General features: G+C 44.9%; 1 protein-coding gene across 2 annotated transcripts; it reads left to right on the plus strand.

Moving 5' to 3' along the window:
- The first annotated feature begins 4,120 nt into the window (after positions 1-4,120).
- Positions 4,121-10,237, plus strand: Slc7a3 (solute carrier family 7 member 3). Of its 2 annotated transcripts, XM_028770034.1 has the most exons (13): positions 4,121-4,273; positions 4,584-4,725; positions 5,262-5,661; positions 6,232-6,390; positions 6,566-6,743; positions 6,892-7,004; positions 7,125-7,347; positions 7,520-7,659; positions 7,753-7,855; positions 8,592-8,758; positions 9,203-9,369; positions 9,650-9,758; positions 9,864-10,237. In XM_028770034.1, exons 3-13 carry the CDS (start codon positions 5,292-5,294, stop codon positions 9,992-9,994), a joined length of 1,860 nt encoding a protein of 619 aa, XP_028625867.1. In that variant the 5' UTR covers positions 4,121-4,273; positions 4,584-4,725; positions 5,262-5,291; the 3' UTR covers positions 9,995-10,237. The 2 variants fall into 2 exon arrangements, with proteins under 2 accessions (XP_028625867.1, XP_028625866.1); XM_028770033.1 differs by lacking the exon at positions 4,584-4,725.
- Positions 10,238-15,954: the final 5,717 nt, after the last annotated feature.

Here is a 15,954-nt window from a genome sequence, read left to right on the forward strand (position 1 = left end):
CTCAGGATATTCAACACAGTAGATTCAGTCTAAAATAACGTCAGTCACAGTCCAAAAACACGCAAACAGTTCATCAAGAAAACAGAAAAAAAAACACAGTCAGTTCACCCCCATCACAGGTGGTGGATATATCACATACAGACAGTTCTTGCTCCTGTCACAGGTGCAGAGACAGGTTACACAATCAAGGCATGAAAGACTGCCGGTGAGAGAACCTAATAACCAGATGACATGGCTAGTCCATGCTGGACCTAATTTAACAGATTTATTACATCACCAGCAATGAATAACACAGAATTAGACCCAGACACACAGCCACGAGAGCTTCAACGGATGCCACCCCAGGCGGCGGTGGCCAAAGACCACCTTCAGACAGAGAAGGGGTCATTTCTGACCCTATCTCCCATACAAACGAACTCCAGAGAATCCTCTAGAGAACTGTGGCCTGCAGTGTGCCGACACATCTGTCCCACTGCTTCCACTTTCCATGAATTCTCTCCTGGAATTCATAACCTGACCCTCTCCCAGGGTCACAAACTGCCCTCCGTGGCTTGCCTGGTTCCTGCTCCTGCCACGAGCACAGAAACCAGACTACATAGACGGTCACCCCTGCCAAGGGTGCACAGAAACTTCACAAACACAGTACACAGACAGTTGCCCCACGCCATGGGCACAGACACCTCATAAGCACAAGCACACAGTCCATTGTCCCTATCACATCACGAGTAACACAAAACACAGACAAAACAACTACACAAAGAGACTAACCATCTCAACCGAGAAAGCCAACACCAATACAGAAAAACAGATGGCCAGGGGGTCTCTCACACCTCCTCCAGCAAGAGGACCACCATGTCCTCCCCGGCCTCCAGATGGGCACCCACCAGGCGTCCCTGGGGTCCCTTCCTCTCCCGGGACGTCTCCCGGGTTGTGGCAGTGGTAACCATCCTAGCACGTCTGCTGGTCACCCATTCGCCTCCTGCCGAGACAAAAGGTTTGCTGTCTCTTACGGGACAGAAACAGCTGCCAAGCCAAACCACAGAAGTGCACTTTGCAGAATTCCAAACGAGACGGATCGACACACAAAACGCACAAACAAAACCGCGGTGCCCTTACCTCCCAGTGGGGGTCTCAGAGATCAGGGTGGTCGCAAATCCCAGGACGAGCCCCCAATGAAGACCTCCGCAGAGGGGAGACCCTCTCTCAAGTCTCAGAAAGTTGTGACCACCCAGTAATCTGCTCGAGACACCATGTACCGGAGCAATTGCGAGGTTGTTTATTAGGGCATGACAACTAGCTGCCGGTCAATTGGTATGGCCACGCAGGAGCTGAATTGACCCCCGACAGCCAGTTTGAAAGGGGTTTTTAAAGGGAAAAACCACAAACCAAGGAATGGGGAGGGGGTGAGAGGTTGCTAGGGTGGTGTAACATGAAAATAGTGGAACATTCCAAAGGAACCCAACCTATGGGAGTCAGGGTCAGGTGAAAACTCTCTGTACGCTTATCTTTCTCAAGAATGTGGTCCTGCTCTGTTACTTCGGCCTTGTCCTGTCACTATGGTTCTCAGCTTGGTTCCACCTGGCTAAATTGCATTCTAGCCAGTTCCCGTAATTAGTCTGTCCACATTCTTAACTTGCTTCATGCCTCCATGTCTTTGTAAAGAAAGCCTAAAGAATATTTTATGTCTAAAAAGGATTCTATATACCCAGTATCTATAATTTTTCACTCTACACTTCCAATTCATTGCATTTGCTAGATTTTTCCTCTCCCCTGGCCTCATGCATCTGTGTATGTCCACAGCTCAGCTACCCCTCATTCCTCAAGGCTCTGCTTTAGCCCTTGCATTTCTTTCTCCCAAATGCCTTGCAAATGAAGCCTTCCTTAGTCATCCCAGTCTGTACTGCTTGTCTATCAGTTTGCCAATTAATCTCATGACCTAATCAATCACTGAGTTTAAGCGGCTGAACTGTTGTTATATATACTAATATATTACTTTGAATCTGCATCAAATTTTCATTGAATATCCTACTGTGCCACATAGGAAGACTTGACTTCATAATGCTACTTAAGAAGCCCAACAACCCTTTGAAATGCACTTATTATATCTAGAAATGATAGGTAATTTATTCAAGGCCACAGTGGCTGGCTGAGCTGGGAATTTGACTTAGTTGTAATTTCATATACTGCACTCTTGATTTCTCTAAATACTGTTCCAATTGTACTGTGGAGGTTTTCTTTCCCAAATTAGACCATTAAGACCAGGAGCAAATGTGTTTGCCCCTACCCCCACCTCTGAGGGACTGAACTCAGGTTCTTCACCATACTAGGAAAGCACTCAACCACTAAGCTAGATCTCTAGCCCAAGGATTTTACTTTGTGTTTCTTTTGTAGACTTAGTTGTTAGAGCAGCTTTTCAACAAGTGCATAGTCTTTGTGGTGTGGAGATAGGGTGGGGTATGGGGTGGTGGGAAACAGAAGCCTCACATATTAGCTAGGCAAGTGCTCTATCACTGAGCCATTTCTGAGGCCTGCTTTACTGAATGTCTCAAGGTGCTTTACCTAGCTGAAAATATCAATTCATTCAAAAAAGAATTCGTATCTGGGATTGGTGGTGCAGGCTTGTAACCCCAGTGTTTTGGGAGGTTGAAGCTTGCAGGAATATAATTTTTTTTGAGGGGGAGGTTACAAGACAGAGTTTCTCTGTATAGCCCTGGCTGTCCTGGAACTCACTCTGTAGACCAGGCTGGCCTCGAACTCAGAAATCTACCTGTTTCTGCCTCCCAAGTGCTGGGATTAAAGGTGTGTGCCACCACCGCCCGGCGGGAATATAATTAGTTTAAGGCTAGCCTGAGGTACATAGTGAATTTCAGGCAAGGTCGGGCTACAGAGGAGACTCTCAAGAAGCATTTGGATGCTAGATGACTGATGATAACATATTCATAGTGGATCATTAGAGGAAACAATGTGTTTTGAGCTATCCTTAGCTGATAAAACCGGTTAGCGGAAGAGAACTACACCTTTCCAACTCTTCCTGCCCTTCCGGCCACTGTAAGCACTGATAGAGACACAAGGAACATCTTAAGTTTCTATAATCTTCTGCTGTTTCCTAGTAACTCCTAGCCTATAAAGGACCTACCTCTTGCATGAGCTTCACACTTCCTCTTTCCTGGGCATTTGAATGAAGTTTGATACCTATGGGAGGCCAGACCTTAAAGCAACAGGCCAGGTTTTATCAGAATGGTGACTCAATGGTAAGTCTGACACTCCAAACTTCAGCTTAGTCATCAGTAAAATTAAATTAAAGGGTGGGGCTGCAGCTCGTTGGTATAGTCTTGGTTCTGGGAGACCTACAGGATTGATCGCCATCACTATAAATTTTAAAACGTTTCTCTCCCTCAATATTTAAATATTCATAATTTCATAGTTAATATTAATAGGCAGGCACAGAGATGCTACAAATACATTGTGGCCTAGGATTCTACATGGGGTTAATGATCTGTGTACAGGTGGTTTGAAACTGTCTTCCATTCTTCTTGCTGTCTGTATTAGAAACAGGTGCGGGTGAGTGCAGAGGCAGCAGTGTGTGTGTGTGGGGGGGCTGTTGATAGTCTTGCACTGTCCTGAAGGATTTCATGCAGGCAAGCATGCTCAGGGAGAAGACACGATGAGATGGAGACTTGGTGCTATTTGCCCCTCCATCCTTCACACAATCCCAATTCTCTTTATTCACTCCCCTCCCCAGTGCTGCTTACGATCGCTGCTTCTGACTAATCTCGCATAAAGGTAGTAAACTCCCGTGGGATCTGTGATCAGGAAGCTTTTTATTGTCTTTGACCACCAGAGAGGCAAATAGTTAAAGGCTATCCTTCCTCCTTTCTTGCTCCCGGCCATGCCCTGCTTGTTCTTTTTGGTTGGGAAGCAGTCTCAGGCCAAAAGCAACCAATGTTGCAAAGCCAAGTGACTCTGTGCGTGCGTGCGTGCATGCGTGTGTGTGTGTGTGTGTGTTTGTGTGTGTGTGTGTACAAGCGCGTGCGTTGGTATGTATATTGTGTTGTGTGTCATTTGTAGGGAGAGGGCTTGGGGCTGGGATCCCATGACGTTACTGGCTCCTCCTCCCGGTGAATATAAGGGGCGCTTGGCTTGCAAGGACCCTGAGATGCGGCGTTGAAACCTGAGCAGCTTAAGTCTGCAGACCCAACCCAACTCGACTGAAGTCAGCCTCACTGAACCGGATCTGAGAATCTTCGCCCTCTGGGCTTGCCACCGCTCTCTGGTAAGCCTTTGGGGCTGGCACGTGTGTCAGAATGGGGAGGGGGAGGCTCCTCGTATACCTAGGCTTTTCAGGCAATCAGGGCATGCAGTTGCATCAGCGCAACTGTGACCTGTTGCTGGTAAGACCCTAGTCCAGGAGCCAGGGCTCCCTACCTCCAGTGCAGCCCCAGATTGTTTCTTCATGGAGCCATAAATATCTAGATGCTAAGTCTAGGGCCACCGGGCGGGACCCCTAATCTGCGGAGAGAGAAGTGCGATCGATCTCGGGCTGGTTTTGCCCCCCATCCCCCAGGCGCATCTCCCAATTTCAGATACCAAAGCCCCGCCTCATCGCTGGTGCTCACAGGTCAGCTTAGCCTAGCGGACCGAGGAGGTGGGGGAACCTTTGCCTTCTCCCGAGGGCAAAGACTCAGGTGGATCGCTGTGGGCTTGGAAAAGAGGGATAAGATTGAGGTCAGTACCCTCTTCCAGGCGGTGGAGAGCCATGTATCTCTGAAGCTCTCTGGGTGCTCACTGAAAGGGATGTTGGTAATGGGTGTAAAAAAGGGTTCTTTCAGAGTTGCCCCGAGTTGAGTTTCCGCTTGATTCGCTAGGAGCCACCGGCTGGGAAACAGAAATGTTAGGTTTTAGGGCTGCTGGGCTGGGCTCTAGGGTAAATCCCATCATTCTTGGGCAGGAAAAGAAGAAACCTAATCTCCAAGCACTTACCATTGTGCTATATTCGGCTTTCATTAGCCTTTTCTGAAATGGGTCCTTCCTCCTGCCTCAGAGATACTGTAATCCCTGCTTGCATTATTATTGTAATTCCTACTTGCATATGAAGAAATGGTAATTAGAGGTGAAGTGGCTTGCTTTCTCCCTTCCTCAGCCCACCCCACCCCCTTTGTCTCTGTAACTCATTTACTTAGTGGAGTGGGTTTTGTAATTCACTTTTAGAGCTTAGGGGACAATGAGACCCATTGAAGGGCTTTTGTCTTGTTTTTCACCAGAACCTAGCATCCTCTTCAATTCCAACTAGAATGCTGTGGCAGGCGCTTCGAAGGTTTGGTCAAAAGCTGGTGCGGAGACGTGTGTTGGAGCTGGGTATGGGTGAGACCCGCCTTGCCAGATGCCTGAGCACCCTAGACTTAGTGGCCCTGGGTGTGGGCAGCACATTAGGTGCAGGTGTGTATGTCTTGGCTGGTGAGGTGGCCAAAGATAAAGCAGGACCATCCATTGTGATCTGCTTTCTTGTGGCTGCTCTGTCCTCTGTGTTGGCTGGATTGTGTTATGCTGAGTTTGGTGCCCGGGTTCCCGGCTCTGGTTCTGCATATCTCTACAGTTATGTCACCGTAGGTGAACTCTGGGCCTTCACCACCGGCTGGAATCTCATTCTCTCCTACGTCATTGGTGAGATAGATGCTTGGGGTGGGATGGGAGGGACAGATGACTACACAAATAGCAAAGGGATTATAGATCCAGAAATCTGAGTGGAATTTTGGTGAATTTCTTTGACTAGTATCTCAATACTTCTAGATGTTTATACTTTTGTTTGGGTGTATGGAGGGTTTGAAGGTGCCCACCTCTGTCTGGTGTTCATAGAGATAACTGGTTAGGGTTTTTAAAATTAATAACAGGAGCTGGGTCTAGAGTTGTACACCTGTAATTCTAGCACTTAGAGGCTGAGGTAGGAGGATCAAGAGTTTGTTGAGTTTGAAGCCAGGCTAAACCTGAGCTGCATAGAACTGTCACACACACACACACACACACACACACACACACACACACACACAGAGAGAAAGAGAGAGAGAGAGAGAGAGAGAGAGAGAGAGAGAGAGAGAGAGAGAGAGAGAAAGAAAGGTGGGTAACAACTATGGCCTGAATCTGTGAAGCTAGTATGTAGGAGGGAGGGGAGGGAATTTGACCTTATAATATTCCTGAGTATTGGGTTTACAGTAGAAAATACAATTGCTATACCAGGTACAGCCAGTGTGGCACGGGCTTGGAGCTCTGCTTTTGACAACCTGATTGGAAACCACATCTCTCGGACTCTGAAGGGGACCGTCTTACTGAATATGCCTCACGTTCTTGCAGAATATCCAGATTTCTTTGCCTTGGCCCTTGTGTTGCTGCTCACTGGTGAGGCAAAGGGCAGGGTTGAATGATGGGTTGGGCTTGGGAAGTGCTTAAGGGTAATGATGGGAGGAAAGGAAGCTGGGAAGGAAAGAGTCTGCCACACAGAGGCCTGGAAAAGGGAAAGCAAGCTTGGAGGAAGGATTTTGTCCTCAGGACCCTGAACAAATTTCTCCCACAGGATTGCTGGTTTTGGGGGCGAGTGAATCAGCCCTGGTTACCAAAGTGTTCACAGGGATGAACCTATTGGTTCTCGGCTTTGTCATCATCTCTGGCTTCATTAAGGGAGAACTGAGAAACTGGAAGCTCACGAAAGAGGACTATTGCTTGACCATGAGTGAATCCAATGGCACTTGTAGGTTAGAGAACCACAGAACTCGGACCATAATGGGGGAGGAGGGGGAATCCAGAATGGGAGTGGGAGACAAGAAGCAGCCAGGCATCAGAGAAGAGGGATGCACTTAGCTGAACAAACTCTTATGGGTTCTCTTCCTTCTCGTCCTCTAGCTTGGACTCTATGGGATCTGGAGGTTTCATGCCTTTTGGCTTGGAAGGGATTCTCCGTGGCGCTGCTACCTGTTTCTATGCCTTCGTTGGTTTTGACTGTATTGCAACCACTGGTAACAGTCACATGATCCTGGCTGGCCTTGGGTGTAACGTGTGATCTTACAGATTGGGGGTGGCAGAGGAGCAAGCCTATTCCCCTGGTTTAGAACATTATGCCCTGTGTTTTCTTGCAGGGGAAGAGGCTCGGAATCCCCAGCGATCCATCCCCATGGGTATTGTGATCTCACTGTCCATCTGCTTTTTGGCTTATTTTGGTGTGTCTTCATCACTTACCCTGATGATGCCTTACTACAAGCTTCAGCCTGACAGCCCTCTGCCTGAAGCATTTTCTTATGTTGGCTGGGAGCCTGCCCGCTACTTGGTGGCTATTGGCTCCCTCTGTGCACTTTCTACTAGGTCAGTGTTAAATATTTGTTTGTTCCATGGCTGTAGTTTCTAGCTATGTCCATTTTGTGCCAGAGAATGTTCCTTAGAAGGGTTGGGAAGGGGAGGTGGAAATGCTATAAACACATATGCTTGGAACAGATACCTTGGTAAACTCATTCCCCTTGGACATTGTCTTTTTCAGCCTTTTGGGCTCTATGTTTCCTATGCCTCGGGTGATCTATTCAATGGCAGAAGATGGCCTCCTGTTCCGTGTCCTTGCTAGGGTCCACAATGGCACACATACACCCATTGTGGCCACCATGGTATCTGGTGTTATTGCAGGTAACAAAGCCAAACCAAACCACCCCTTTTAGTTGTTTCCCCAACTCTGTTAACTTCACCCTTCACTCACTTGCTTCTGCCTGCCGATTTTAGCGTTCATGGCGTTCCTCTTTGAACTCACTGATCTCGTGGACCTCATGTCAATTGGGACTCTGCTTGCTTACTCCTTGGTGTCCATTTGTGTTCTTATCCTCAGGTAAGACTTATGTCTGTATGTCTGGGTGAGGCAGGATGTTATGCCCACTCCTCTGCCGTCTGTCATCCTGATTCTCCTTGAGTAATTTGGCCATCTTGCTCTGTCCAAAAGAGCCACCCCCATCTCATGTGTGATTTGCATATCCATGTGGTTGCATGTACATGTGTGTGTGTAGGCCAGAGGGCAGAGTTAGGTATCTGCCTACGTCCGTTTCTACTTTTTGAGATGGAGTCTCTCACTGAATCTGGAACTCACTGATTGTCTAGGTTGACTGGCTAGTGAATTCTAAGACTCCTACCTAGCTCCAACTCACTAGCACTGGGGGTTACAGGACACCTGGGTTTTATATGAATGTTCGAGATCTGAACTCAAGTTCTGTCATGTTTGTGTGGCAAACATTTGAATATTAACTGTCCCCCCCCTCTGTGTGTGTTTGTGTGTGTGTGTATGTGGTATGTGTGTGTCTGTCTGTCTGTCTATGGGTAAGTCAGAAGATGACATTGAATCTGCCAGAGCTAGTTATGGGTGGCTGTGAGCTGCTCAATGTAGGTGCTAGGAACTGAATGCAGGTCCTCTTCAAGAGAAGTAACAACTTTTACCTGCCAGGCTGTCTCTGTAGCCCACTAGCAGATGCTTTATAGGATAAGCCATCTCTCCAGCCCAAGCTTCTACCTTTAACAGTGATAAAGAAGCTACCTGAGTTATTCTTAAAATTGTTTCTTTACTCTTGCCACAGATATCAGCCTGACCAGGAAATGAAGGATGGTGAAGAGGAAGTGGAATTGCAAGAGGAGGAGACACTTGAAGCAGAGAAGCTGACTGTCCAGGCTCTATTTTGTCCTGTCAACTCCATCCCAACACTTCTTTCTGGCCGAATTGTCTATGTTTGTTCCTCACTGCTTGGTGAGCAGTGGATTTTTTTCTTTTCTTTCTTTTTTTTTTTTGTTTTAGGATTTATTGATTTTTTAGGTGTGTGAATATTTTGCCTGCATGAATGTATGTGCACTGTGTGCATGCCTGGTAACTACATAGGTCAGAAAAAGGCTTCTGATCCTTTGGAACTGGAGTTATAGATGGTTATAAGTTATATGAGTGTTGGGAACAAAACCCAGGTCTTCTGCAAGAGCAGCAAGTGTTCTTAACTGCTGAGCCATCTCTCCAGTTCCAAGCATGGCTTTTTTTTCTTTGGGATGATTTGGTAAGATCAGTACAGTAGGGGAGACATTGTGTGGTGGCATTTGGTGATGGCTAGCAAGAGGGTACCCCCTCCTTGGAGCGGGATGCCTTACATCTTAGCATATTGATTTCAAGAGTTGGTTTTGATGCCTCTCAACTTGACTTTTGAAGCTGTACTACTAACTGTTCTTTGCCTGGTGCTGACCTGGTGGACAACTCCACTTCGTTCTGGAGACCCAGTGTGGGTCACAGTGGTTGTGCTGATCCTGGGGCTCATTCTTGGAATTTCTGGGGTCATCTGGAGACAGCCACAGAACCGCACTCCCCTTCACTTTAAGGTAAATGATGTTTCTTTTTTCCTCACCAATTCATCTTGGGACAATTAGGGCTTGTAACTTATGTTCTTCAACTGATCATAAGAGGGTAATGTCAGAGCTGGTTAGGCCAGACTCCTTGCTGATGTTCTCTTACATTCTGGATTTGAAGAATCTAATAATATATGTGATCCATGAATGACTGCCAAAATCCAGAGCATGAGTAGGGTTTGAACTTGACCTACTGTGCCCCCCCACCCAGTAGGCCATTGTGTTGCATGTGAAGAGTTTTCTTGGATTGCAGGTGCCTGTTGTTCCTCTACTCCCATTGGTGAGCATCTTTGTGAATGTTTACCTGATGATGCAAATGACAGCTGGCACTTGGGCTCGATTTGGGATCTGGATGCTGATTGGTAGGTGTCTGCTTTGAAGAGTGCCTCTTAGGTGACCTATCCTGACTCCTCTCCCTCTTGATCTCCAGTTGGAAAACCCACCTTACATTTGTCTATCCCTACTAGGATTTGCTATCTACTTTGGCTATGGGATCCAACACAGTGTGGAAGAAGTTAAGAATCATCAAACTGTACCCAAAACAAGGGCCCAAACTATAGACCTTGATCTCACCACTTCCTGTGTTCACAGCATTTGACCTAATCCTACCCAAGTGTTGTCTAGTTCTCCTGCACAATAATGAAGAGTACTCTTGACCCCATGGAGAGCTAGCTGGGCCTCTCATGTGGTGTTGGTGACAGATATGAAACAGTGTTCTGTATTTCTTGTGAAATGATGGCCATGTCTTTGCTGTTTCTCATTTGTTTTTAACTTGTCCACTTTGAAATAGTCTCTGTAGTTGTTTCCTGGCTTTGAAAAAATGTTATTAAAAGAAAATGGGAAAAAAAAAACCTGTCCTGTTCTTTGCTTATTAGAGATTATGTAAAGCTTGGCTTTAAGACTGGGAAACATTCAGAGAATTGTCCTGTGTCTTTTTCTCTAGCAGTCACAAAATTTTCTGCTGTTCCTGGGTATATGCCTTCTAGATGAGGGTTTGGAGAGGATAGTAAAGGCTGCCTAGCTACAAACACTCTAAAAAACTATGCATTTATCTATTTATTTAACAAATATGTAAAATTTTAGACCTTGTGCTGAGAGCTGGTGACATAAACAGTAAACCTCTGCTTTAGTCTCACAGTCTATGAGGGGAACAAGCAGGTAACCACGAATATAAAACAATGAGTTGACTCAGGGTAGGGATGAGTGATAAGGAAGCACAAAGGACCACATTTGACCTCAGTAAGAAGTAGACTGAAGGCAGGGAACAATTGCCAGTGACCAGTACAATCAGATTTTCTGTGGCCTGACTGCAGTTGTAGTGTAGCTGGAAATAACATGCACATGGGCCTTACACACCCCAGAAACTGGGAGTGTGTGTGTGTGTGTGTGTGTGTGTGTGTGTATAAGAGATAGTCACAAGACTTCCTAGCAGGGTGGTGGATTTTTAGTTTGGCAGCGATGAGAGTTTGGAAGTAGTTGGGAAGCTAGAGTAGGGAGCTATGTTACCATTTATTGAGTATTTACGCCAGATTTATGAATCTCATTTTGTTATTAGCCTATGAAGTCGATATAATTGTATTTTACAGAAGGATTTAGGCCAGTGTGTCCTAGTAACATAAATTCAAATGACTGGGGTCAGAAGGAAATTCAGTCACAGGTCTGATGTGTTTAGAAACCTGCGTGTGAGTTTGGTATCACATAGGTAAAGATAGTCAACAACTAGAACTAGAGGTTCTAGACCAAGGTTACAGATTTAAAAGTCATCAACACAAGTCATATGTGATAGAAGCTTTGTGAAACTAAAGATTGTCCCAGGATAAAATGGAAAAATGCAGTAGAAGTTATATACTTTCCTTTATACATAAGGAGCTGGTATAAGTCAGGAGAAAGAAATATCCTGGTAGAAAGATGAGTACTAGTTATGTCATTTCCAACAAATAAGAAATGACAAGTACAAGATCCTTAAACCTTACTTAGTAAAAGAAAAAGTGGCTATCAACTTGAGAGTATGAAGCAGTAAGAAAGCTAAAGGGGAGATCGATACAATCTGTTCCAAATAAAACCATTTGAAGTGAAGATGAGGCTGGATTGATGGTTCAGTGGTTGGGAGCACAGATTGTGTAGTGCCAGGGAAATGTTAGTGGTCCCCCCAAAACAGACAGGAGCCAATCTGATGTAACTCATAGTAAGGTCTTTATTTTATTTGAGCTAGCTTGAACCCCCCCCCCCCCAGCACACTGCTGTCATGCAGGATGGTTTTGGTGGTGGGGGAACCCTGAATGTTTATCCAGGCAAGGCTTTATAGTAAGCAGTAAGTGGGGAGGGGGGGCTGGTAACTGTAAGCATCTGATTGGAAAGCTATTGTGGCCTTTACCATAATGGCTGGTGTTGGGAGTCATATCATAAACTAAATTTTTTTTTCAGCATTGGTGGTCATTAGGCAGGGGGTGGACTTGTAACCTAGGGGTATACATTTGTTGGGGGAATAACCTGGAGATGCTGGTCTTGTGGGGGTTACCCTAGAGACTGGAGCTAGGCTCAGGTTTTGTTGGGGGGCAACTTGGAAACTTGTGCTAGGGACCCAGCCTGTTAGTTTACCTGAGTTCAAAGTTAGATCAGGTTCTTTAAAATGGAGTCCGAATTTAAAAGATTTGGCCTCTCAATTGCTCTTCCAGGGGACCTAAGTTCAATTCCCAGCACCCACATAGTGCCTCACAGATATATCTCCAGTTCTGGGTGTTCCTACACCCTCTTCTGGCCTTTGCAGACACCAGGCATGTACACGGTGTACAGAAATACAAACAGGCAAAACACTCATACACATAAAATACCTCTTTACATAAAATACCATGAAGCTCATGGGCTTCATGTATGTTAGGCAAATGGACTATTAACAGAACCATACCCCTTTGCTAAATATGCTTATTTTATTTGTTTGTTTGGTTTGTTTTTTTTGAGACAGGGTTTCTCTGTGTAGTCCTGGATATCCTCAAATTCACTCTTTAGACTAGGCTGGCCTCAAACTCAGAGATCTGCCTGCCTCTGCCTCCTGAGTGCTGGAATTAAAGTTGTTCACCACTGCCTGGAAAATATGCTTCTTTTCAAAAGAAAATATTTTGACCAATATCTAAAATGGAAAAGGGGGTACTTTCCTAATATACAATAAAATAGTTATTCAACTGTTTAAAACTGTTTGGCTGTGCAATACCTAAAATAATCACATACTATATACTGGAAACATTCATGTAGTTAACACAGTGAATAATCTCTGTTACTGGGCTTGAAGATGGCATGGAAAATTGCTTTAGGTATGCTCTAATGTTGATTTCCCTGAGAAGACAGAAAATTGACCTAAATAAACAAAAAGACAGAGAGTAGGAAGTCAGAAGTATCTCCAGACAGGTGTGCATGAATTACCATGAAATTTTACGTTAGGTCTTAGGTGGTTTGAGGAAGTCTTTGTTGAAGTTAAGGCTTTTTCTGAGGTTTAAAAATGACCTGTAAAATGAGCCAAATGTGGCGCGGTATAGGTGTGTCATCTTAGCCTTTAGGGGGTGGGGGCAAGAGGGGCAGGAGTCCTGGGTCATTTTTGGCTAGTTAGTTTGAGGTCAGCCTGGGCAATATGAGATACTTCTTAAAACAATCAAAAAGGGTACAATGTGTCAGTTTGGAAATTGGGAGGGAAATTGGTGCATAAAAGCAACAAGATATGGGAAAGCTTAATATTCAGTTTGCCCACAGCCTAGGATTTTTGAAGGAGTAAAGTGAAAACCTAAGGAAGAGCAGATTCCATTAAGGCAAGACCTGTGGGAAGTGTGGCTGCAGGTGTGTGGTGGGGCAGGGGCAGATGGAGTTAGATAATGATACCCCAAATACAGTTAGATAGGAAGACTAAGTCCTACTGTTTGTTCTATAGCACTTCAGTTTGTATTTTTCAATACCTCAAAGAACTGTAGAGAGGACTTCAAAGGCTCCTAATACATAGAAATGCTATGCTATTACCCCGCAGGATGACTGTAGGTAATGATAATGTACTATATATTTCAAAAAGCTAGAAGAAAGGATTTCGAATGTTTTCATCATTTTTCTCATTGCTATGACCAAATATTAGACAAAAAAAAAAAAGACAATAAGGAGTTCCCTTTCCTTTTTCTCACGGTTTGCAGAGATGCAGCTCGTCAAGGGGGGAACCGCATGGGGAGAGAGGACCAGCTTGGTTTGTGGTGCCAACCAGACAGAGTGCTCAGTTCGCTTTTTCTAGTTTCCCTTTTTATTCAGCCTGAGACCCCAGCCCAGGTGATGGTGCTGTCTACATTCAGGGTGGATTTTTCACCCTCAGTTAAATCTCTGTGGAAACTCCCTCAAAGACACGCCCAAAAGTATATCTCCTGGGTGATTCCAAGCCCAGTTAAATTGACAATGAAGTTTAAATCATTTCAATAGATATTTTTAGTCCATTCTCTTTTGAAAAGATTTGTATTATTTTAGTTATATGTATGTGTCGGTGGGGGGAAGGTACCTGTTGATGAATGCAAGTGTCCATCGCGGTCAGAGATGTGAGATCCCCCGGAGCTGGGGTTACAGGCAGTTGTCAGCCACCTGATGTGGGTGCTGGGAATTGAACTCAGGTCCTCAGGAAGAGCAGTATTTGCTCTTAATGATTGATCCATTTCTCCACCCCTAATTAATTCTTTTAAAGTTAGCATATAAATTAATTTAGATTTAGCTGGGTGTTGTGATATTGTCTTTAATTCAGTGCTTAGGAGGCAGAGACAGGTGAATCTATATAATTTGGAGGCCAGCCTGGTCTACAGAGCCTGTTTTAGACCAACCTGAGGTACAAAAGTAAGACCCTGTTTCAAAAAAAATTACTCTTAAAAACCCTTTTGTTTATTCTTTGACAATGTAATATTTGTATGGAATATCTCTTGAAATTAGCCATACCCATTTTGCCCCTCCTGTGCCACCCCCCATAGCTCTCCCACCTTCATATCTTCTTGTTTGTCTTCTTTTGGCTTGTTTGTTGTTTGTTTTTATTCACTCCTGCTCACTGCCCCTTCTCCCTGTCCCCCCCTCACAGTCCTTCCCCTCTAGCATCCCCTTCTCTGAGCAGGTGGTGGCCCTCCTGGGTATCCCCTCCCCACATCTATGCAAGGCTAGGCACTTTGTTTGTTTGTTTTTGTCTTCTCCTTTCTTATTTTTTGTGACTCACTGAGTTCAATTAGTGCTGCTTGCTGGAATGTCGATTGACATTGTGGGCTTGAGATCTTGCAGGTAAACATAGTTGCTGTGAGTTCAGATGATGGTCATAAGACAGCATTTCACAGCATCTCCCCTGTCAGATGGCCTATGCTTTCTTTCTGCTGCTCTCTTTCCAATGTTCCCTGAGCCTTGGTTGGAGTTTCTTTCCTTCCTTCCTTCCTTCCTTCCTTCCTTCCTTCCTTCCTTCCTTCCTTCCTTCCTTCCTTCTTTCCTTCCTTCCTTCCTCCCTCCCTCTATCCCTCCCTCTCTTCTTTCTTTCTTTCTTTCTTTCTTTCTTTCTTTCTTTCTTTCTTTCTTTCTTTCCTTCTTTCTTTCTTTCTACTTATTTTTTAGACAGGCTGCCCTTGATCTTCCAGCTAAGGATGACTTTGAACTGATTTTCTCACCTCCACCTCCTGAGTGCTAGGATTATAGGGCATGCGCTATGGTGCCTGGTTTTGTGGGGTTCTAGGAATCAAACCCAGGTTTTGTGCCTTCTAGGACACCAGTCTACCAACCCCAGTGTCCTTTGGGTATATATCTAAGACTCATTTATTGTAGGTTGAACATTATACTATGTATATGTGTATTATATCACCACATGGCACCCAATTAATACATACATTTTTAATGTTTTTATGTTAAATTTAAATTATTAGTGGTGTCGGTCTCTCAAGTGGTAGAACACTTGCCTAGTATACCAGTACCCTGGAGTTCTGACTCCAGCTCTGAAAATAGAGAGAGCGATGGAAAATAGAGGGAGGGGGAGAGATCTGAGAGAGACTATGTAGGCGTGGTGGTACATGTCTAGCATCTTAGCCTCAGGAGACAAAGGCAGGAGGATGGCCAGTTAAAGGCTAGCCTGAATGAGGCCTTGTCTAAAAAAACAAACAAATTCAAACCAAACAAAAGAGACATGGTACATGTTTGAGCAGATGGAAGTCCTAATTACCCTGATCTGATCACTATGCATTGTATACACTGTATATTGGAGTATTACACTATACCTTATGAGTGTATATAATTATGTGTCACTCATGTAGCCACACAATAGAGCTTGCCAGAACTGAGGCTTCTGAAATCACTAATTCAAACAGGTTCTTCACCTACAACTTGCTGTGCTTCCCTTGTTCACTTGTTCACACAACCCCACTACAGTCCTTTGATATCACGTGACACCTCCATTAACATCACTGACCCCTCCCACACACTTTCTCTTTTCATCCTTCATTCTCTTTCAGTCTTTGCTTGCTTTCTTACCCACCTAAATTCCTGCATTTATATTATTAGTATCACTATTTTGCAAATGCTTCCAAC

This window comes from Grammomys surdaster, unplaced genomic scaffold, assembly GCF_004785775.1.
Source record: "Grammomys surdaster isolate TR1022 unplaced genomic scaffold, NIH_TR_1.0 197, whole genome shotgun sequence".
Taxonomy (NCBI): Eukaryota; Metazoa; Chordata; class Mammalia; order Rodentia; family Muridae; genus Grammomys; species Grammomys surdaster.